This window comes from Lytechinus variegatus, chromosome 1 (assembly GCF_018143015.1).
Source record: "Lytechinus variegatus isolate NC3 chromosome 1, Lvar_3.0, whole genome shotgun sequence".
Taxonomy (NCBI): Eukaryota; Metazoa; Echinodermata; class Echinoidea; order Temnopleuroida; family Toxopneustidae; genus Lytechinus; species Lytechinus variegatus.
In genome coordinates, this window is record NC_054740.1 from 86,711,361 (window position 1) to 86,735,748 (window position 24,388).

General features: G+C 36.4%; 2 protein-coding genes across 2 annotated transcripts in view; one reads left to right on the plus strand and one right to left on the minus strand.

Annotated features, from left to right (window-relative positions):
* LOC121432134 (proton channel OTOP2-like) overlaps positions 1-12,282 on the plus strand; it is a 13,865-nt gene extending 1,583 nt beyond the window's left edge. The window contains exons 2-8 of the mRNA XM_041629992.1: positions 342-604; positions 3,266-3,470; positions 3,862-4,283; positions 7,270-7,507; positions 10,196-10,397; positions 10,894-11,076; positions 11,663-12,282. Of these exons, the coding sequence (XP_041485926.1) occupies positions 342-604; positions 3,266-3,470; positions 3,862-4,283; positions 7,270-7,507; positions 10,196-10,397; positions 10,894-11,076; positions 11,663-11,962 (1,813 nt within the window). The 3' untranslated portion in view covers positions 11,963-12,282. The remainder of the gene's footprint in view (positions 1-341; positions 605-3,265; positions 3,471-3,861; positions 4,284-7,269; positions 7,508-10,195; positions 10,398-10,893; positions 11,077-11,662) is intronic.
* A 6,050-nt stretch (positions 12,283-18,332) lies between these two features.
* LOC121426440 (tripartite motif-containing protein 3-like) lies at positions 18,333-22,629 on the minus strand. Its single transcript, XM_041622743.1, has 2 exons — positions 21,479-22,629; positions 18,333-19,893 (listed from the first exon to the last, which is right to left on the minus strand). Exons 1-2 carry the CDS (start codon positions 22,491-22,493, stop codon positions 19,076-19,078), a joined length of 1,833 nt encoding a protein of 610 aa, XP_041478677.1. The 5' UTR covers positions 22,494-22,629; the 3' UTR covers positions 18,333-19,075.
* Positions 22,630-24,388: the final 1,759 nt, after the last annotated feature.

Here is a 24,388-nt window from a genome sequence, read left to right on the forward strand (position 1 = left end):
CAGAAATGAATTGTCATTAATAGTAGTGATGGTGCTAGTAGCAGCAGCATCAGAATTAGCAGTGGTAATATAGTATTAGTATTAACAGCATAAAGCAGAACAATCAATAGAAGTAGCGTGGTATATTGGTAGTATTAGTTGTAGTAGTAGTAGTAGGAGCAGTAGAGGTTAGTTCACATCTTGAGTAGATATCACAATGACCACCCTTTCACCACAATAACAGGAAAATAACTTATGAAAATCAATCAAGTTATGGACAAAATAAACTAAAGCCTCTTTACTTGAACATTTGGTTACGACCGATTACTGAGTTACCGTGCTACTTCATTTTTCACCATCAGGGAAGACGTGTGGACTCTGATGAGCATGATGCACGCTATGATCGTGGTTACCATGGTGTTCGTCCTTGACACAGCTCAAGTCTTCCTTCGGGACTCAACAGAAGCTAGACCAGTCTTACTCAGGCACGTCGAAGGCTTCTTTATATTCCTTTACCTTGTCTCCATAGCGTGGATGATCGTCGTCATAGTACTAAAGAGACCGCTGCCCTCAAGCGACGACGAAGAGAGGCTCGATACCCAGGCGGGAAGTCGATATTTAAATGGTAATTGATTTTTAGCAAAATATACTTTGGATTCGCAGACCGATTGCTTTTAAAAATACCCGAATATTTCGGAAATCATAGTCATTACACACGAAGAAGCAATTCATACATGTTCTACCAAGGGTCTACTCCACTTTTGCCGATAAGAACTTGGTAAAATTATGCCTGGGCCTTAGTAAGATCTCTTGGCACGCATGTCTAGAGGTAAGCAACTCTGATAAGACTTCATTTCAGAGAGTATTCATATAAGCATGAACATGATGACAACAAAGATACCCTCATTAAGCGGGACAATTGGGATTCAAATACCTTCAAAACCGTATAGGGAGAGCTATATGAAAGATAAAAAGAACTTTCCAAACCATGAATCTGAGAAAAATGTTCACTGAACGCATAATACGTCTTTGGCAGCATTCATGAATTCGATGCTTCAAATTATTATTCTGCTTAACAACAATCAAATGAAAACTAGTAACATGGAACGCGGAAGAATTCCTGGAAACCTTATTGAGCTACGATAATGAGGGTTGATATCTTCATGCATAACGTTCTAAATCATTAAAAAAAGGCCTGTATTGGGATCACCTTTTCATCATGCCGACTACTGGTGGGTTCTGTTTCAATCATGGTTTTTCCCCTCTTCAATGACGCCATATTTACTGATGATAATGTCATGTTGCCTTCAATATCGATTAGAAATTACTGAGATATGTTATGGTCAGATCAATCTGGAAAATAAAATTAAAAGTTGTTCATGTCTCTCGAAAAGGTGAACAGGGGAAATTTTATAGAGTTACCCAAATGAAAACACCGTTTTGAGGTCATGGACTAACCAAGATTCGATAACATACCAATTAAAAAGAAAATTAGCCATGTACAAATTAGTGAGGGATAAGTTTCCTCACATCGAAAAGAAGGAATGGATGGGTATAAGCTCAAGTTTGCCAGAGAATGTTCACTAATGGGTGGGGCTGAATGTGGGTGATGAGTTCTGGGTTAGACGCACGACAATCATAAATGTCAAACGGTAGTAGGTTTGTCTTGATGACAAAGTTTCCGGCAATTTAATAGGCAGCAGAGGTCGACATGGATTTTAAGTATCGCATCTGTATTTGTGATTGCAAGATGCTTATTAAAGGAGGACTGTCCGCTTGTCGACCCAAGTTCATAGAGTACTTTGTTATTTTTTTACTCAACAAGATGATTGAAATCACAAGTAACGTAAAAGGAAAAATCCATCAACATTTCCAAAATATAAAGAAGCATTTTCCTTTTAAATTACCTTCTTTATGGTTTATTTTCAATTCTCTAATTCAGTATCATTTCATTTTGTAAATATTTCAAAACAATGAAAAACAACTAAAAACTACTAAAGATGGATTTGTCACTTTGGTCGATATCCGGCAATTATGAAAAAGGGCCGATTAATTGATAAACTGGTTAGAGTTTGGCGTCACAAAATAAAAAAAAAAACATGTACATTCAGTAATGAAATGACGAAGAGAGAAAAAAATACAGTTTCATCTAATCTATTCAGTAATCCATTCGCTTACAATTATTAATATCTCGCGTTATGAAGTATTATTGCAACTAATTCTCCGTATCTAAACATCAATCGGTAATAATGGCTGCGGTTGTAAAAATCACGTGCCTGCCTTTAAATATAGGTCCCTGTGACCTTATCAACGCACCTCGGCTTTGAGAAGAAGTTCTTGTGTGGGGGATCAGGAACTCGAAGTTGCTAATTTTAGACATGGTACAGTGCATGTGGGATTAAAGGAAACACATGACGGGGTTGCATTATCTCGCGGGTTACAAGGGACGCGCACGGTTGCTCCTAGTATTCGAGGAACCTATAGGGGAAGCTATAGCGCACGGATGCTCCCTGGAAGACTTTACATTCGTTATGACCGTCTGTGAGTCAGCGACGGAATCAAATTGATTGTTCCGGTGCAACATTTATAAATGCCATTTTCCCTGTCACTGTTCGGTGTGTAGAATACAATGGATTTTTAAAGCAAGTATTCTAGATTTGTCTTAAAGTGCAAAATCTTGACAGCCCCCTTTTCACGTCCCCCAACAACATACGGTGACTCTAGCAATATTTATGTCAAATCGTCTATTTATGAATTTCGGCACAAAAAGGGTGTTAAAAGTTGAATTTTTTTCGTATAGTATTTAGAAAGTGATGAATTACCATAATTGAAAAAAAATAATAAAGATAAATATACATTAATTTTATCATTAAAATTCAATTTTCAGGAATTTTAAAATAACTTAGGATTGAATTGATGGAATTGGTCACCTACACTTATATAAAGATTACCCATTAGGTAATATCAATTATCACATTCAATATTGCCATTAATTGTGCGGTATTAGTGCAATTACATATACCTTTTCATACACGAATGCTTACAAATAATATGGAAGCCTCAAGACTTTATGTTAAATTTACACTCTTTCGCCAGAAAATTGTATATTATTATTTTTTTATCACATCGCCTTTGAACGGCTTTAAACAGAGACACATTCTCTGGTAAAATTTCGTTTTCAGCACCGGTCTGTTGGTGTATTTAGATCAAGTATATTACCAAGTTCGTTGTCATTTAGATACAGTAACGAATCTAATTGATATTTCTTTTCTCATTTTTTATCCAGTCGGATTGCTGTTTTTCGGTACAGGCAGTTGTCTGTGGGCCATTATGCGAACAGCATCACATATCGAGAAGAATGGTGGGCCATGTGGCCCCCGAGGCATCTTTGCCTTCGGATCTATTCTCAGTGTTGCCTTCACTATGTTGCAGATCTACTATTTCTGGCGGTTCTCCCGTTACTGTATAGTCAGGTGGCAGCCTTTGGCAAAGTAAGTGACATATGGAGGGGAATAATCTGTAGTCTTTAACTGTATTTGTGTAAACGAGCCTTCTGTGACACAGGTTCATGTTACACAAATACTCTACTGTATAAAGAAATATTGAGTTGATAAGTAGCCTGTGCCTTAATTCATCAGGTTTTGTTACATTGGTTTCCTTTAGAGATACGAACATTATATCAGAATCATGAGAATGAAGGCCTGAAGGAAAGTTCTGAATCGAAACAAAATTCAATAAAACTTTTGACAGGGGAAAGATAACCAAGGTGTAAAAGACAACTGCGTATGTGTATATCATTTGTGAATAAATAATAAGTCAGGATTAGAAAGATGACTCCGAACAAAACCGTTGATATAACCATTTATTTCCCTTTTCTTTCAGAATGGCCCTCATGCACCTGTGCGCCAACAACGTGGCAGTATGGGCACGAACAATGATAGAAGAGACCTGGGAGGACTTCTTGCTCAAGTACATGAAAGGATCGGCCTACGGTGGCAAGGGCGGGAAAGGGTACGACAAGGGATCTTCGGGAAAGGGCTACGACACGGGTGGGACCGGCTACGACCCAACGGGAACCGGTGCGGCGTATGATGCTGGCACGGGTTACGGCCCAAGTGGTGGACCAAGCTACGGTGGAGGCGGCACGACGGGGTACAGTACTGGGGCACGGTTGCTGCAGGAACTGGTAGGGAACTACGCGGCTCAAGATCCCGTGCCGGTGTTTGGAGCGTATGCGGATCCTGTGTATGGCTACGGTTATGGAGGTGCAGAGAATACCTACGTGAACCCGCATGGCGTCATCTGTGCGTAACCTTCTCCCTACTTACAATATTAACATTTATTCATATTCACAAATGCACCCAAACAACCATGGCCTGTATTATGTATTTACTTATTAACCAATGTAGAAAGCTTACAATTGCATGTGCGATGATATTCAAGGAGAAGGATCCTTGAAGAAAATACGTTTTAATGACCAAAATGATGATTGTGATGCAAACTGCATAGTCTGATAGTACTAGCAGGTCTTCCAAAATCAGTCGGGATTTTTTCGAGTTTTTCGCAAAATCAGAATCATATTCGGTTTACAAAAATGGCCTATTACAGTTAGCCATGCAAATTTTGATATCAGGGTATTGTGAGATATCCAAACTCACGTGATTCACTGGACTAATATGATAGGGTTGTCTTTGCTCTCCTTATCGCAATATCACGCCCGGTGCTGTTGAATTAATATTTGCCATAAAAGTAACAATTAATTACTAGGCCACATCATAACCGATTACCATTGTGCTTTAGCTACCTCAACTGCTCAAATGCTTTCAAATTGGACCCAAGCTTTCGCTTTATCATGTTTACACTGACATTATGGATCCTGCATTACCCAAACATAGCATATCATTACGAATGCGATCTTGACTTAAACCTCAGTCATGACAACTGGGCAGACACCAAACCGAAACAAGACAAAACCGAAAGCCGACGACAAACCTATCCCAACCTCCAAACATCGACATTACAGTAGACATCACACCGACATGCAATTTTTCAACAGACCGACAAGAGGGTGACATCCACTTATTAGAGCGTTTTTGCACTGCGACACCGACGGATTCAGGAAAAAGTAAATGTATTAGAAAATGCTCGCCAAATGACAAAGAACAGCTAGGAGGTCTTGGTCAAAAATTGGTACACCGAAACAGTAGTTTCGGAGCTAACAAAAAAGTGAATATGCCGTTTGTCCAGATACCGGGAAGAAACTGTCGTTTTGATTTAACAATTTTCGACAAAGTCTTTTTGGTTGTTCATTGTCATGAAGGGCACTCTATGTTTTTGAATCCGTCGTGCGTCGAGATGAATTAATTCCCCAATGCTGGAGTTACACCAACGAAATCAACTCCAAACTGACTAATGATATGCCATTAGAAATCATGCAATCATTAGTAGTTACGCTGTAGATATAATATTTGCATGTAAAGTTTTAAATAAATGAATTATGTAGGCCTATGTTGGTCAGCTTTAAAAAAAGCATGTAAATGAAGAATATACATCCCGGGAAATAATCCTTGATTTTATTTATTTAACTAGAAATATACAAACAGTTTAATATGCACACTGAGCCTGAAAAAATCAGGCAGGTAAAGCACATTTAACATAAGAACTTATTGGCCAGAGTAACAAACGTAATTTAAGATATTACAAAATTTGCATGCCACACGACTGATAAAATGTGATAATGTGATAATTACTATTGGGATGCCGTATTTCCAACCATTCCTGCAAACACGGTTGAATGAATTGCCCTTCTATAAGGCTCAATTACGACATCAAATGGGCATCTTCAAAATAACATGTCACATTACACAAATTCTCTGTTCAGTGCCGCCATGATGTTGTTAAACACATTCATGAAATTTCTAGATCGGTATAGTTCGTGTACAAAGGTTCGTGCCTTATTGCTGCTTTTTTTAAGGGGAAATATTCTTTTGAAATGAATAATCTCTATCAAAGAGTGTGTATCACAAAGGTTTTTTAATCATAACCATGAAGACCGTAGGAGATCACGGAGAAAATGCTCCAATATACTGTATATTATGTATTTCTAGATATGAAGTGACATTCCTTGACAGTCCATGTTTTTTCTACTAATCTGCGTACGCGAGAAAAAACATGTAATCCAAATCAAAAGGGTTTATATCATTATAACTGGTTAAACTTAGGCCCCAATTAAAATTTATTTTAACTCACCTGTATACTGTTAAATCACTGATGCACCGACGAATTAGTTGCAAACGAGATAGATCCAAATTCCATTTTTGTAAGTTTTGGGTAAAATAAGGTGACCTGGTAGTCAATTTCTAAAGCCTGTCTCACACTGTGTGATCCGATACGACATCATTATTTAAATAAATCACATTTTTCATTAAATATGAAAGTTCCAAAAATAAAGATTACTTTATATGAAGTCCGGCATAATGTCAGGAATAGTGATATCACAATTTTGCTTTGCGGCAAGCCCTGTTGTCAGAGTAAAGTCCAAATCGGCTTCAGGTCGCAGCCTATTACTATTTGGAATTGAATGTTGTTTTATTCCTACAATGAGGTCCGAGCAACATTGAATTTTGATAATTGCAGTAGTACTACTAGACAACTATTCGCATATTGTTGGTCGGGCTGTATGGAACACAACTTTCAGTTCTGCTGACATTAGCATGGCCTACAAAAGGGTTATCCAAAGTGACCATGTGCAGAATGTTCACTAACAAAGTAACCACTCGACTGAGGCATCAATGAAAGGTTTAATCTTGGCCTCAACACTTGTCAACCAATGCAATCCGTAAATACCTTTTATCTTTAACATCGATTTAGTTATTCATGCGTGTCGTCAAAGGTACGGGTTTGGAAAGGTTAATTCACGTTAATATAGGTTGTCAAAAATTATCATTCCGAAAAAAAATACGGTCGAAATTTCAAATGTTGTGCTATGAGCACTTTAATTCGATTGTGAGGGGATTGTTTTTCATTGAATCGAAGGTTCCCGACCCGTCCTATTTCGTCAAGTCCTTGCCCTCTCCGACTTTTTGGCATCCTCAGAATGTGATAGCCGCTTGAATCACATTTGATGATGCCAATAGGAGATCAATCATTTGAATTTCAGCTGTAAAATCAATGAAATAATCATGTATCAATCTGTATGCAAACACTTTTCCTACGCGTTACGGAAATGATAAATACATTCGAAGTAATCCCTTATTACATGATTATCGTATAATTGTTTTCATTAACCAGATAACGGATCAACCTTCGGAGGTGGAAATGACACGATCCCAGCAATCGAAGAATGTCTGGACGGCAAGTACGACACGGGTCTTGGCCTGGCTACCTACAAAGCTTCTGTGTTCTTGTATTCCTTCACCGTCGAGTACAGTATCATCGGAGGTGCAATGGCGTACGTCATGTGGAGGAATATCGGCAGGAAAGTCCACACCAGCCACAAACCCACCAACAACACAGAAATGAGTTTTAGGTAAACTTTAAATTTGATTTTTTTGGGGGGGGGTGGTGGATACCCTGATTTGGAGATTCAGAGGCAACCGCTCATCTTCTGAGAGTTTATGGCCCGTTACAGATTTTTTAATTAAAAATGGCGGTTTTGGAAGTTACTGTACTCCTCCAAAAGACTGCGTTAACCCGTCTTCAAACCGTGCTTATCTGTCATGAATATATTCAATTTTCCGTTGAATTATACAATTTATATAAACAAATAAAACAAAATCAACATACTCATAATTCATTGATAAGATGAATATTGGAATACATAAATTTTGAGAAAACTAAACTGGTTCGGTGTGAATTAAAAGTAATAAAGATTAATTGAACACAATGGAACATGACTTGTATGGAGGTGTCTTGAGCAGAGAGACAGAGTGGATGAAGAGAAAAGAGGGGCAAGGTGAGGCGGAATGATTCAAAGACATTCCCAATTTCCAGCATTTAAACTTTAAACAAAATAGCTTATGACATCAAAAAAAAATAATACGGTTATGGTTATGAACATACCAGGTCAACACGATCTCATCAAAGAGCGAACGCGGCGGCAACGCGGGTAATGCGAAATGAAGGGTGGAAGAGGGCGACAGCTAACTTTGTAGGCGCATAATGGCGTATAATTATTCAAAACAAAACAAAATGGCGCCATATGGGGTGATACGAGATACCGTCCCACGGTCCCACCGCGGTTCAAAGCGGTTAGAGAACAGCCATTGAAAGCCACAGTTGGATACGTGTGACGGATCTTACGAGATCGAGGTGCCATTGGATAAAATTCATAACAACAACAAAATCTCCACCTTCTTGCCTCTCTTGAAGAGAAAGGGTTAATGAGATTGATTTTTCCAAATTGTTTTCAAACAAATTTACAACAAAGTAACCAAGCAAGTTTTATCCTTTTCACTCTCATCACGTATTACGTTTGCATGACTCGGCTTCGATAGATATAAATGAATCTATATAGAATTTTAAAAGTAAGCTGTTACCACCCCTTCCACTTATTTGTATCACTTTTAATGAGCCCCTGGCAATAGTGTTGTTATTCATTGTTATTTGTTTTATCCAGGGACTCGAATGAACCGATTATGATTCATTTATTCGATTGATAATTGCAATAAATGCAATGATAGCTGGCAGAAACAAGATATTTATTAATTACAACAAGCATCAGAAAACATCAAGTAAAAATGCACTCGGTCGATGTATCCTGTTTATTCTAAGTTCTCTGCACCACACCCCCATTAACAGCAGTTCAATTGTGTCTAACGTCTGTTTGAAATCCCATTGGACATTTTCCCAAAATGCTTTCAACCATTTTACTCGGTGCAAATTAAAACAATCGCATCCATTTTCGTTTCCCTCTGGGTTTGTAGCGCTGTCACTAAGAGTCGGTTAATGCAATTCAAGTCGTTAAACGAACAAATGGGTTCAACATAATACAGTTGACATTGTTGCAATGATTACACTACCCTTGGCTTCGTTTCCCACTGCCTTTTTCTTATAAAATTTGCAACGTAGGTCCCAAGAGAAAGACGAAACGTATCATACAATCCATTAACGAGGAGAAGAACTAAAATTATAATGGGTGCAGAATTTCGATTAAAGAAAAAACGTTATCACCATTTATAAAATATCGAATAATAGTAATATTGGATCATGAAACTTTTTTATGACGAATATTTCACGAAATCATCCCATTTGATGGTAGGAAAGTAAGCCTTTCGGATTTTTTTATTCTGGTGTCTTTTTAAAGATTGGAAAATATAAGTAAATTTTTCCCTACAATTTTTGATATTAACTTCAGAAGAAGTCATTAGCAAGATCAATTTGAAGATTAATTCCTTGGTAGAATTAATCAGAATGATACTCTATACAAGGAAACTTCTCTGTGAATTTTGGTAATACCTCTTTTTAATCTCAGATTAGGCAAGACAAAACTTAAACAATCAGCAATTAATCGGTAAATGGCGATAGCCCATCAAGATCAGTTTTAATTATTACTCTTGTTCAAATAATATACCGACCTGAAACCAGTAAAATATATATTTTTTGTATTTGCTTTCATCGCCAACCCTTGAGGAACGGGGCCGTTGATGAATAGTTTATTAACTTTAATAATTGTTTTAATTGTTAACCAAGATGCAATCAATCTGATCAATCAAATAACAAATGTTGTAGACTTTGATGCAATACAATGAAAACACTGAAATTTTCGGTCCTTTATAATATCGAAAGACTGGTAATCAGAAAAGCTCATTATTTGGGTTCTTTGTATTATAGTTCTAATTCCAAGTGAACACATATCTTGGTGCAATGATCCCAGACCTTGTAATACCTAATATATTCCAGATTATCAGCGTTTCTTTTAATTGTTGGCAATTCCATAAAGTAATCAACCTTTTTGTGCGTCCGACCCCCATTTGTATCAAGTCTTACTTCACTTCATTAACTGACCAAGTCATGGTCCTTTGAGAACATTACAGACTATCAAAAAGAACCAGAAATCAGAGACAGAAAATTTCATGAAGTTCCCACATACAGTGGATCGGACATACATATCTTATGGAATTGCTCTTGTGATTATGGTCTCTGTTATGGTATCCAATTTGTCATTGTGTAAAATTACATTTGTTCTCATTGGTTATTATTTTTTTGGTTATCACAGCTTTGAATGTGGTCTGTTGCTTGGAGTTCTGTGTACGATGTGTGGTGTTATCATTCTCATCCTTAACATCATTTACCTCGGTGACCCTGAGAAATCGGAAGAGAGCTTCGTCAGTATCCATGGTTACCGAATTTTCCTCAATTTCGTCTCGATACTTGGATGTGTACTTGCTTTTATCGGAATACACAAAGGCGGCTGGCAGGTATGACGGTTTGCTTTAATCGTTGTTAATTTCTTTTAAGTTCAAGGATATCTTAAAGGTATTTGATGCTTAAGGCTTTTTGAAACCTCTCTTATTTTAAAAGCGCAAGTCTGTGTGTTTTAAGTCTGAAATAACCTGTCTTGGCGGATTTTCTTTTTCGTGTTTTTTTTTTCAGGGGCCACAAATTGGTATAATCAAATACTTTTTGTCTTATGTTTTATTCTTTTGATAGAGTTTTATAACGGTAGTGATAATATTGTTAATGATGATAAAAATAATATTGATTATAACAGAAATAAAAATGATAAAGATAATGACAAAGATAATTCAACAAAAATCAGAAAATTGATAAAGAAGATAATGATTCAAATAATTTAAATAAGAATGATAGCATAATAATGATACTCATAATTTGTAATAATGATCATGGCAATGAGAGCAATAATAATCATTCTAATAATTGAATAACTATCCCAGTGATCTTGAATCTTTCCAGACGGATCATAGTGCTGGCCCTGCCCATCGTGTGGATGCCGCCCTTCTATGGATATGTGTAACCGGTGTGTTTCTTCAAGGTATCTATACGTTTGTAGCTTCTGCGGCTTCTATGGGTGTATCCAAACATGCAGGACTCATCTGGGTGGATGAAACAACTCATTTGATACAGACCGTCATGCAGGTGAGATATTTAAGTGATTCTTGTATTTTATTCTCAATATATTTTCTTTAAAGGCGAGTTAAGAGCTCAATATTATTAGGCTGCGCATATTCTCGCTTTAGGTGTTTTTACGCCGTTCTCGCTGTCGGTTTAAAGTGCGTTGTCAAGTTGTTCTCTCACTCGGTCTCGGTAACATTTACTACTTTTTAAAGTGTATGTCCTTTATAAAGTTTACTCTGGATAGACAGGATGAATATTTTACTCTTGATTAAAACCTTTCTCATTCTCTTGTTTTAAGAGAAGTGGAGAGTTGCTCACATTTATTTGTCTTATCGTAATAAGGGACTTACTTTATCTATCATTGAAACAAGTTATTTCAATTTGAGTTTCACTTTGAAATAGAATGCATTTATCTCTATAGAATCTGTCACAAAGAGACATCATTCACACACGTCTTTATTATAAACAAAAACATTGTAATTATTTAAAATATACAAGAGCTCGAATGAAGTTACACTCTTTGTGTAATGGATGATTCACTTGTCTCTGTCAGAAAGCAATGTAACTTTGATGTAATCACTTACTCTCGTTTTCTCTTTATGTCCAGGTGATTCTCATTCTGGACGCAATGCACCGCAAGCCGCCCGAAGACTTCAAGCAGACCCGAACCAAGCAGATTATCATGTTCCTCTTGGTATGCAACATCACCTGGTGGCTGGTCAACACGTACGAGCTCAAAGGCGGCTACGACCTCTTCGCCCTCGAGAACAACTACTACGGCGCCACGGCCTGGTACGTCATCGTCCACATCGCCGCCCCTCTTAAGATCCTCTTCCGGTTTCACTCTACCGCCTGCTTCTTCGAGATCTGGAGCACCAAGGGAGTAGACCCGAGTGCTGGACATTAGACCTGGAATAACGGATCGGTCAATCAGCCACCAATGGATCCCGTGAGTTTAGTCACCCACCTCGGTCGGAGGTGGTGACAATATTTGAAATACTGCAATGTGGTGGAGGCACAAAAATGAGCCATAACATTGGCAAAATAGAGCCAAGTTGGCTAGACTCTGAGCAGAGAATGCTTTGGCTGCTGGTCTTCCATCGAGAGAAAAACCATCCACAAATGATGGCGAACAAAGGGATGCATTTGTGAATTTAACAATAAGGCCTCTCGCTTGACTGCTACTTTAAGTTTGTGAAACCCGATTCACGTACTGGTGTATATTTCTCTAAAGGAAAAAATAGACAATCCAGATTACGGATTCATGTCATTTGTGTATTATTTTTCATAATAAACCTCGACGAATGAAGCTTCCCCGACATAGTAACAACATTTCACTGAAGGTTGTGACTGTGAACACAATCATGAGCACTTGTAAGACTATTTCATATACTTCCATGATGATCATATTGTTGCTATTTAGTATTCACAGTAATAATATATCTCATAAGAAGAAAATAGTCACGATGCGAAAGTGTACCAGTGCCTTATAATGCAAATGGTATTTTTCAAGGGAATTGAAATAAAAGCATTATGATTTCTTTTTACTTGGTATTATTAAGTTTTGTGACCAGCACCTTAGCTGTCTTGTGTCTTGATACCCTTGATTTTCGTCAAAGTTTTTCTATTTCTCATGTTTATTATTATTTCCTAATGTGAATTCTTATTTGTGCAATGAAATTTCAGTAAAACCAAGTGCAATATATGTATTATTTTCAATGCTACTGTCGCAAACTAAGTTTTCTTCCTTGATATATTTTTCTTGTTTACACCTACGATTATGAAGATTTGATTGTCTATGATGAAGTATTGATTAAAATATTGATCGGTGCTTGTTTATTTAAGTGTATGAACAAACTTTATTTTGTATAAGAGAAATATCCAGGTGATATTATTCCGTGAAGTAGTTTCAAACGATGTAGTCATAAAATCCTGCTCATGGGTGACTGATGACGTGATAGGTATTATTCAGGGACGTAACAAGTATTCGAAGGTGTCCAACTGAATCATATTCTGCTCATCAAGTTATGATCCTGCTCTTTTTAGATATATTATGCTTTCAGGAAATATTTAAATATTTTGATACTTTGCCAGTCTACTTGTGTATCGGAAATGTATTCAAAAAAAACTTTTTTATGTTTCGATAATAAAAGCAATTTGACGTTGTTAATTTCAGCATTAATCATAATTATTATTGTATTGATTAATGTCATTCAATGATAAAAATAATAATGGTATTAGTAGTATTATCGTAATCAATATCATGATAATGATTATTATTAGTATAATTATTATTCTATCATCATTTTTATCATTATTACTGAAGACATTTAGTTAATTCAAACGAGGTCTTAAAAGATGCGTCTCGATAGCATCAATGATTCTGTGATGTATACCATTTCATCCGGATATTCTTTTAGTCTTAAAGATGTCGTTTTCATTCATGGCATGACGTCACTAATAATATTTCCTGCCTGGAACACACAGGATTGTAAGGGCATGTATTTCACTCTATTACTGCTGTAATATTCTGTTGACATAATAGTGCACTGCAAAAGTTCCGGTGTTGATTTAACACTAGCCCGGAATCTATATGTGTCCACAATGCAGAAAAGTATTGAAACAACACTAGTTTGGAATCAAACCGATGCTGTTTTGATACTGATTGGTGTTGTATAAACACCTATTTGGTGTCAGGCCAAAACGAAACTGGTGTTGTTTAATTCGTCTCTGGTGTGGACATATATAGATTTCAGGCTGATGTTAAATCAATACCAGAGTTTTTGCAGTGTGTATGGTTAACTGATGTATTTCTTTTAAGATAATTTCTCCGTTCAGTCTTATCAAACAATACTACAGTTGATACGGTTTTTCATTTGGTTGATGATCATACGCTATGTGATAGATAGAGCTACTCGTTTGAAAATAAACGGTTAAAAACATATTTGAAGTTTCCGTGCGATTCGTGAATATAATCCAAGCGAGTTTATACATAGATATGCAACTGTGGCTTTATAAGTATATAATATATTACTTTTGTAACATGATGTAATGTAAATAATGATAGAATTTGCAATGGCAGTGATGGACATACTGGACTTATAAATATTCTTCATTTAAAATCTAACTACAACGGTTTGTACAGAGTACGGCGAATTGTGCCATATAATTTTGAATAGAGAATCTGAATGTAAGATATGAGTTAACATGTTTATGTGCACAGATATGCAAAGATGACGAAGCCTGTTTATATATGCAATTTTGAATAAGTCTCTTATTTTTATTATCTGCTGTCAAATACATTTTCAAGCTCGAATTGTTGTTGTTTTTCTGTCATGTCTTTTGTATGTATTTATATTTTATCGATAAACTGGCAAACGGCAAGGCCTCTTGTATTTCACTTTAACTCCGTGAAGGCGAAAAAAATAATATAAATAACAAACTGAACATAACTGTCTGACATAAATATGAGGAAGAAGGAAACACACGCCTTGTGTGAGTTTATTAATACCTCGGTCAGATTTGCTCTACGGCGAATCGAAAACAGCCGTTTTATCAATTTTAATTCAAACCAATATGTAGCTGGTACAAAAATGTAAAAACAACTGTTTTCGACCCGCCGTATGGCCGCCGTAGAGCAAATGTGACCGAGGCATAGGTCTTTAACCAAGAGGTAAAGTCCACGCTATAAACGAGAATATTTTTAAAGTAATGGTCCGGACTGAAAATATGTGTAGCTTAATAAATAGAGTACAATTCACTAGGCAAAATGACGAAAAATTTCATCAAAATCGGATAACAAATAATAAAGTTATTGAAGTTTAAAGTTAGCAATATTTGGTGAAAACAGACGTCATGAATATTCAATAGGTGGGCTGATGTCACATCTCCACTTGTTCTTTAGGATTTTATTATATAACATTAGGTTTATTCAAATTTTTTTTCATCAAAGAACTAGAAAAATTGGATTTGACAACTGATTTAGTGCTTTAGATATTTATTGCTGCAACTAGTTTCAATATAAGGCAGACATATTATTCACACACGTATGAAATAATGAAAAAAATTATGATTATATGTAATAACATAAGAAAATGGTTAGTGGAGATGTGACATCATCAGCCCACCTATATTCATGACCGTCACGACTGTTTCACAAAATATTGCTAAATTTTAAACTTCAATAACTTTATTATTTGTTATCCGATTTTTATGAAATTTCGGCAATTGCTCAGTGAATTCTACTCTATGAATTAAGATATAAATATTTTCAGCCCGGACCATCGCTTTAAATACCTATTAGTTATATTTAAAAAAAAAACATAGCCAACAGACCAAGGTAGCATATTGTTTCGTGAAAAAAAATTGGAAGTAAAACTCGTAAAAAAATTACTTAGTCTTCTATGTACAGAAGTAAATTGAAGAGTTGTCCTTGTATGACATCACTATGATATTACCAATTGGGCCAGCTTGAAGTCTCCATGGGTTTAGTGACTGATTTGTCATTTTTTACAACTTTTTAAAATTCACAACTTTGTTGTCGTTTTCCGATATTTCGTTCAAACTATGGCAAACTTTCACTGATCTTCTTGTCTTTTATAGATTTTTTTTTAATTTGGGTTGGATTCCTTTCTAAAATATTCAGGGTGAAGTCAAAGAAAGTAATGTCATGAGCTCCATCATGTGTCCACCATAAAGTTATTATAAAGGGGGAGTTCACCCTGACAAAAAGTTTATTGTAAAATCAGCAGAAAAAAAATATAAGCGAAGGCTTGAGAAAAATTACAAATTATTAGAATTTTTAATATTTGATTTGTGACGTCATATGCGAGCAGCTATTGTAAATTTCGTGCATAGCAAAAACTGTGACGTTAACTGGCGTACATAGAGGAACACACCTGTGTTAAATTGGCAGTGTTAGTTTAACACCTATAAGTGTTATTACAACACCTTTGGTTGTTACATTTACACTCTTTGGTGTTACGTTCAATCTCTAGGGTGTACTTTTAACAACACAGGGTGTGGTCCTCTATTATCACACACTGGTGTCAGTTTTAACGCCACAGTCATTACAGTATATGGTAAAAAAACAATAAAAGATCATTTTCTCAGAAAATCGAAACCTTTCATTATATCAACAGAAACATCATCTCACACCCTCTCCTAAAAATAAAAAAAGGTCATCAAGAACCACTAAAAAAGGAAATTTGTGTATTTCATATATTACATAAGTATGGGGCAGCTGCTCATATATGACGTCACAAATCCAAACAATAAATTCTAATAACTATTTTAATCTGATGGATTTTCCTCAAACCTTAAATATTTTTTATCATTTTTCTGCTATTTTTACTACAAACTTTTCGTCAGGGTGTACTTCCCCTTTCAACTTTCACTGTCGGATGCGCTTGTATTAACAAAAAATAAAGCAGTACTCCAGGTTGAAAATGATGATTTGAAGTCTTGACCAGACAAAGGAAAAATCAGGCAAATATCAGACAGGCTTTTTCATTAAGATTGGACAAGGTTCATTTCAAAGTATTGCAACATTTTGGGTGAAACATTTCTCTGGATGTCTTTCATGATGCATATTAATGAATTCTATTTGTGTCTTTTAAATAACTAAAATACAATTTGACTATACTGTGTTGTGTAACATCATCATTGCTGAACCTTTGTTTTGTTACGAAGGAGAAATAACTTAATTACATAATTATATACATGCATATGTATTAATAAGTCATAAGACATAGTAAAGTGCGGATCTCATCAGCCAATCTACTGCAAATTCAGGACGGCATACATAAAACAGTTTTCCTAAATCAACCATTTATTAATTCTATCACTTTTTTATCAGACTGAAATTTTCAGTGCTAATTTTGTTAAATTTCCAAAATTTATAGACAACTCAAGTTGTTCTCGGAGTGAGTTGGGCATTTATGAATAAATTAATGGGTAAGCTTGTATCACGTTACTCTTTTTAAGGTTTCCCATTGATGTACCACATATTACACATACATCCATTAAGATAAACCGTATATCGTGAACAATAAAATAAAAATGCAGGATGTGTAAAATATTTGAAATTTTTTTTTTTACTCAACAGCAATGAATCGATTACAAATTCACCTCAAATCAAACGCAAATCGTTATTGTATTATCAAAAGAAAAATGACCCCCCCAAAAAAAAAAAAAAAAAAAAAATTATTTTGGGTGAACAGATTTAAAAGTATAAAGTTGAAAATTTCATCAAAATCTAAATTTTCAGCATTGTGCCTGTTTGATATTTACAAATATATAATATTATATATATATATATATATATATATATACACTTTGTAAGCACATACGTTTCAGCCAGTGGTTGCCGTATGTGTATTGTTGTCTGAGAAATAAACCATGAATAGTTGGTATTCTATATACATTGATATCCTCGTAGTTTTCACATATGCCCTGCAGGTGACAGGGGAGGTGACGCGTATCCACGAAATGTTGATATTTGTAACCATCACCATCTTTATTACCTACTTCTACTCCTACCACCACCACATCATAGTACCATCATCATCAGATCCACCACCACACCCTTCACCACCACCACCACTACTACTACCACCACTACTGCTACTACTACTACTACTACTACTATTACTACTACTACAACTACTACTGCTAATGATGATAATATTAGTGATAATTATAAATGATAATAATAATGACAATAATGATAATAATAATGATATTGATAATGAAAATAACAATAATAATAATAATTCGGCACTAGGTACTTATATTACTACCTGATGCTGCTGTAACTACCACTATGACTGCAAAGACGACGACAAATACTACTATCATTTTTACCCGATGGCGAGTAGTTTTTCCACCACACATTAATGAAAAGTATGAAATTAATTTCTAATAGCATTAATGCTCATTCAACTATCTTGGATAATCTTTCCTTCATTGTGTAAATTCAATTAATGTATATAATCAGAAAAATCTCATAAGAGAATTAATCTTTTGTAGGGTTATGTAGATGTTCCAATGGAATCTATCGGCATTTTTCAGAAAGCATTCGTAGGATTCACAATAAAAATGAAAAAAGCAACCCCTACAACATTTATCTTTACATTTCATATTTTTAGTCAACTGTAAAAGAAAAGAAACATTTGTGAATAAACATGACTAATAGTAGCACATGTAATTTGAAGATTGAACAGGTAGAAAGTATTATTTCCATAGGTTTGGCATGATTAGTTTTATTGAGACTTCTCTCATCATTAATGATTGGTACCCCATCAGAAAAATATCCAACTTTCTTTAAATTCCCCTTTTTATGGTGATTGCTTTAATTGATTTGAAATGTAAGATTAAAGCTACAAAATGACCAAAGTCATTTGTGGAAAAGAGACCCGTTTCATATAACTACTTGCAACTTTGTCACAATGGCAAATAACATGGTAACGTGGTTAATACGGGAGTCAATTACAATTAGTATTACCATAATAGCAAAGTTACAATAGTTGCATGTTTAAACGAGCCTATTTAGATCATGGGTCCATATTTAGATGAAGATCATATCATCTATTGACTCTTGTTTGAATTATGGTCTTTTCCCCGATGGTATATTCATAACAAATAGGATCTCACGTTCTTGAAAATTTCAAAATATGTTGGTCACATTACCAAGCTAGCATTTAGCTTTAACTCAGATTAGCATCATTACACAATCCTTTTATTTTTCATTGGAGGGGGTACGAGGTAGAATGTATGGTACATAATTATGTCATTCCCAAAACTTAAATAATAAGCTTTCGAAAAGGACTAACTTGATTGTTAACTCCAAGGATAAACGGTTTACAGGTGCAAATGAATGCATAGACTCAAAGAATCATGTTACCATTAGGACAACTAAATGAATAACTTTCATAACTTTTGTCTGAATGTCCTGAAACTTGCTAGATGAATAATCTTCCCATCTTGATAACTGATATTCATCAAACGAAATACTGAAGCTCTATCTGTCGACTTCCATGACTTCGTGAACGAACCAAGCTATTTCTGTTGGAGGAACACAGGCAGCGTAGCATGTAAGAGATACAGCTACTCCCCAGGGCTCAAACTCCGAAGTAGCTGTAACTGGATCCTTGGGTATGTAGCAATCTGCCCTGCGCAATCCATACTCGCTATACACCTCGAGGAAAGCCCTGTTGGAACCTTGGATATTCTGGTTAGCTATTATCCACAGCTTGCCTTCTTGGTCACAAGACACTCTATCCGCTTCCTTGATAGGTATCCGTCGAATGAGACGGCCTGTAGGACTGAACACTCGGACCTCCCCTTCCCCCAACACCAATATCACATTTCCTTCCTTGGACAAACCCATGCTAGAGACATCGCCCAAGTCGTCGGAAGCAAGGGGAATGACGGCCGTAGGCTCACCACCCTTGGTGGAAAATTTTAAGAACTTTGCGGCACGAGGATAGAGCACATATACATGATTGTCCTCGTCCGTTGCTATGTATTCTGCAAATTCATCGCAATCGCTTATCTGGAACTTGACTTCTTGTCTTTGACCTTGTTGGTTGTAAATATTGACCGCGTTCCTCTCCGACAGCGTGACGATACGGCCATCCGACAGAGCAGCTACATACCTGGCCGCAATTGGTCTAACGTTGTCGATTTTGCCATCAGGACTGAGAATCTCGACCCGTCTGTCTTTATAAAGCACCAGGATCCTTTCGTTCGGGTAAGGTGTCATCATTTCCGGTTCACCTGATAATTGCCCACGTGCGGTCAGGAGAAGTCTTTCCGTCGGCCGGTTAAGTTTTTTCACTGTGAGGATCGAGAAAGAAGGTACTTATCAAAACAATCTTTACCTAGGTTACATGCTTGAAATATCAGAAAGCTCAATCTATTGCGAATCTATGATATGTGAACTTCTATTAGTGATCTATTGCAACGGGAGAATGTGAAAGACAGTGCTACATAGAAGCAATTTTTAACGCACTCCCTCTAAATGCTAATTCATTTTTATTTTTATCTAAGAACTTTATCTAAAAAGATGAAAAGCCTTTAAACTCATTTCCCCACATTTAGATTATAATTTATTAATTCTATATCATGTAGAATGATGTATGCTGTATAAATATCCAGAACGCCGTGGTTGACAAAACCACAAAGGCCAAGCCTGCAGTATACAAGAACATAAACAAAATACATGCAGGCATATATGAAACAAAAAAACTAGATAAATAAATAAACAAATGAAAAAACAAACAAGCAATCATTCATCACACCAGTCTCCGTTCTATCAAACTTTGATTAGACTTCACCTCTTTAGAGTGGACCGAAGAAGTATTTAATTTTGTTGAGAGTTCTATAAAGGGCATTTGGAAAGTGCTGAAAAAACTTTAAGGGATATTACACCAAGAAGTTTCTATGACTGGAGTTCTAACAGGCAACAACTTTATTCAAACAGCTGTTAATTTCTAAAGAAGCACGAAAGAAAGAACGGCAGTTAAGACATTTTTTATGTCTGCCTTCGAAGCCGCCAGTTTCAATGAAGAAATCCGAAGTGGAATTTTACGAATATCCATATGGAGCAATTTTCCATCTTTTATATTAATAAACAAACAGAAATTTGTACTCATGACAAGACATCAATAGCCAAGCACTATTACGCTGAGATATTTGCCCAGATTGTATCAATTTACCTTTAATTAGTGGAAAAAGTTTAGAATAATGTCATTTTAACAAATTTCAGAGTGTGAAACAAATTTGAGATGTTGGATTCATGGTTCAACATTCAAAATTTTCGTAAACTTTCATGATTGAGGAATGATATATCTTTTTTTCATAATATGGAAAGTGAATCATAGGAAAATTTCGTTAGCCCTGTTTACAATGAGGTGCTGTTTGTTATCGATGTAACCCAGGAATGTGCAGTTACCCTATGTAGAGAGAAATGTCAGAATTATTGCGAATACATTGTACTCTAACAAAAGTCAATCTATTTAAGTATCCAATGTGATTGATTCATGTGAAGTGAATTAGTTTGTATGAATATAACGAATGCTTTATTATCTCTTAAATGTAAAAAGAAAAGAAAAAAACAATGTAACAACTCAAATATGTCAACACCATATTTCTTAATTAAACATGGAATACCATTTATCCAGGATCATTCAATCTCAGTCCAGCCTCGAATTCACAACTGAAAATAACGAATTTTGCAACATTTCGGGGTTTTTTTTACACTGATTCATATCAGGACTGCATATGTCATCAATACATTAGCATAAAGATTATTATTTATTAATCATTTGAAAAAAAACCTCACGATACCATTTGATGGAAGATTAAGATATTCCCAAAACTTGAGGAGGTTATTGTTTCATTGCGGTTTCAGTGACGTTACCTGGATTTAGAATGGATTCTCCTTGTGCATGTTTGTCGTGTTGATCCTTCTTCTGATACCTAACGGTACCCAACTTAGGCACATCAATGATTGAATTAGCGCACCTTCGGAAGCACATCGACTCAATCAATGAAATCTGTTTCTTCGCCGCAGTACTAGAAGGAAGTCCGTAGTCCAACCGGGTACATAGGCTCTTCATCCAGTCCTGGTAATTGAGCAGTATTTCCCGGTGGTCGTTGCTGTCTACCAAAGCTTCGCCAAATTTGACGTCATCAAGAACCTGTGACATGGCTTCCGCTAGTGGTACCAATACACTATCTAAAACATTGACGAATTCCTCTCTTCTGGTAGCCACCTCTGCCATTAGGGTCTCCTTCTTAGCTTCTAGTTTATTGGTTATGGTGTCAAGGTTATTCGAATAAGACGTTGTAATAGCCTCCTTTATTTCGTCCAACCTCTTATTTCCTTCTGCTCTCTTCTCCCCGTATTCCTTACTGAAATTCCTATGGGATTGCAGCCAAGACGTTGCATTGGATATCAGCTTATTGATTTCATGCGCCTTGGATTTAGATGCCTCTTCCACGTTCTTGATCAAGAAGGTGTGTCCATGATGTTTACACAGAGCACATTCACTGCAGATTATTTTGTTGCATTTCTCACAGTAGAACTTCCTGTCGATGCCATGGTCCGCACAAACGTCTTCCTTCTGCTCAACGACTGGTTCTGCATGGAGGTCATGATGCAAAAGTTCTTCAACTATTCCGTTCACTATGAAATTCGACTTCAATGTGTCGGCTTTACGCCCGGCTTGGAAACGTGTAACCTTGCGGCATATGGGACACCTGATGCATACGCTCGGGCCGTTCCAAACTTGATTCGTCTGATCGAGAAGGCGATTGATGCAGCCTTCACAAAATGTATGCAAACAATCCAGGTATTTGGCACTTTCATACGGACAACTGCAGATCCCACATTCGACATGATCCGACAGAGCTTCAATAAACTTCTCTGCCATGATTGTCAAAACAAAAAGGAAGCAATAGATCTCGCGTCTGAAAATGTTGATCTTACAAACGCTACAAGCCAATGTTCGTAGCCCGTCAAGACCAGTCGGATGAGGCTTCACATCCGAATGTGGGTTGTCAATGTGTTAGCATATAATGGGTATTTTTACGATGCCGAAGTTATGGTTGGGTGCACCGTGTTCGTATGATTGAATGGAATTTGAAACTTTCTCGCAGCCTCGGAAAAACTTTATAACTCCTTTTGTTTTTATTGTCCACGTGTAAATAGGATACAAGGAACCGGCGACCGTTTAACTTTAAACCCTAACCATGCAAACCAGGCCCGTTTTTTTATCTCTGGCCGGGGGGAGGGGGGGGGGTGAGTATGCCCCTCCCCTTGACTTGAGATCTTGGCCGCTGCTAAAATTGGCATAATAGTAGTGTGCGAGCGATGTAATCTACAAGGCTGTAATATGGCTATTTTGTTTCCGAAATAATTATATTTTTATTAATATGAATTCAGTAATTTACGCATAAATCATATTCTTTAAAAGATGTTCTTAAAATGTTATTTTGTGTTGTAAATATTCTTTGTAGCATTCCTACCAATTGTGTAAACAAAAATTTGTTTGAAAAACAATTTCTTATGTATTTTATCGTTTTATGTTTTTCTGTATTGTGCATTTCCATGCTTTTTTATACGCCTGTCCTAGACGGGACGTATTATGGTATCACGCTCGGTGTCCGTCCGTCCGTCTGTCCGTTACATTTTCCTTGTAAATGCGATAACTTCAGTTTGACTTAATCTAGAATCATATAATTTTGTGTGTAAAATACTAGCATAATTTCCAGGAAACCTATTGATTTTGAGGTCAAAAGGTCAAAGGTCACGGTCACAGTGATAGATTTTCATCTTACCCTACTGCAGTCTTTGTAAACGCGATAACTTCAGTTGAAGTTAACCAAGGCTCATATAATTTGGTGTGTATGAGCATGGATTCCAGGAAGCCTATTGATTTCGAGGTAAAAAGGTCAAAGGTTCAGATCACAGTGACATTTTTTCATCTTACCCTTCTGAAGTCCTTGTTATCGCGATAACTTTAGTTACCGCGTTAACTCATCATCTTTCTAAATATCTTGTATACAGTATACTCATGACTACCTTTCTTCCTCACAACTGACTTCCATCACCTTCTCGGTATTATGATGCTTTCTCCAAGAGCACAAAATACACACACAAGCACGTGTGCACCTACAACTCACATCCACCCACCCACCCACAATATTTGTTAAACACGAGCACACGTTGGTATCAGTAATGCTTAGAACATTTTCATTTACATGATTGGTGGTGATTTTTTTACCTGATTGCTAAGAAAGCATGAATGCTTGTAAGCAAGCAACCAGAGGACCGACGGCTTAAGGTCCCCTCCGAAGGACCTGGTACTGAGGATTAATGCCTTACCAAAGGGCACTAGCGCACCAATTGGGAATCGAACCCGGGTCACCGGAATACGAATCCCCGCTCTTGATAAAAGATAAAAGAGCAATCTACATTGTAGATAAAAATGCCTTGGTCAAGGGCCGTGCCGGGAATCGAACTCCGGACTTCTGTCGTGGTATACACACACACACATATACAATCCCACATACACACTCTCACACACACACAAACACACACACACACCCATATATGAATATACATATGTGTGAAATTATACATGTAAAACAGCTTTTATTTGAATACTTTGTGAAAGAAATGGATGAAGAGAACAATGGTAGGAGTAGCTTAAATCAAAGTTCCCCAGAGCTATCTGCTCTTTGGAAAAATTGGTGATGCCGAAAAAAAATGTCTCTGCCGGGAATCCAATCCGGGCCCCCAGCCTTAAACGCCGGTGCCTTAACC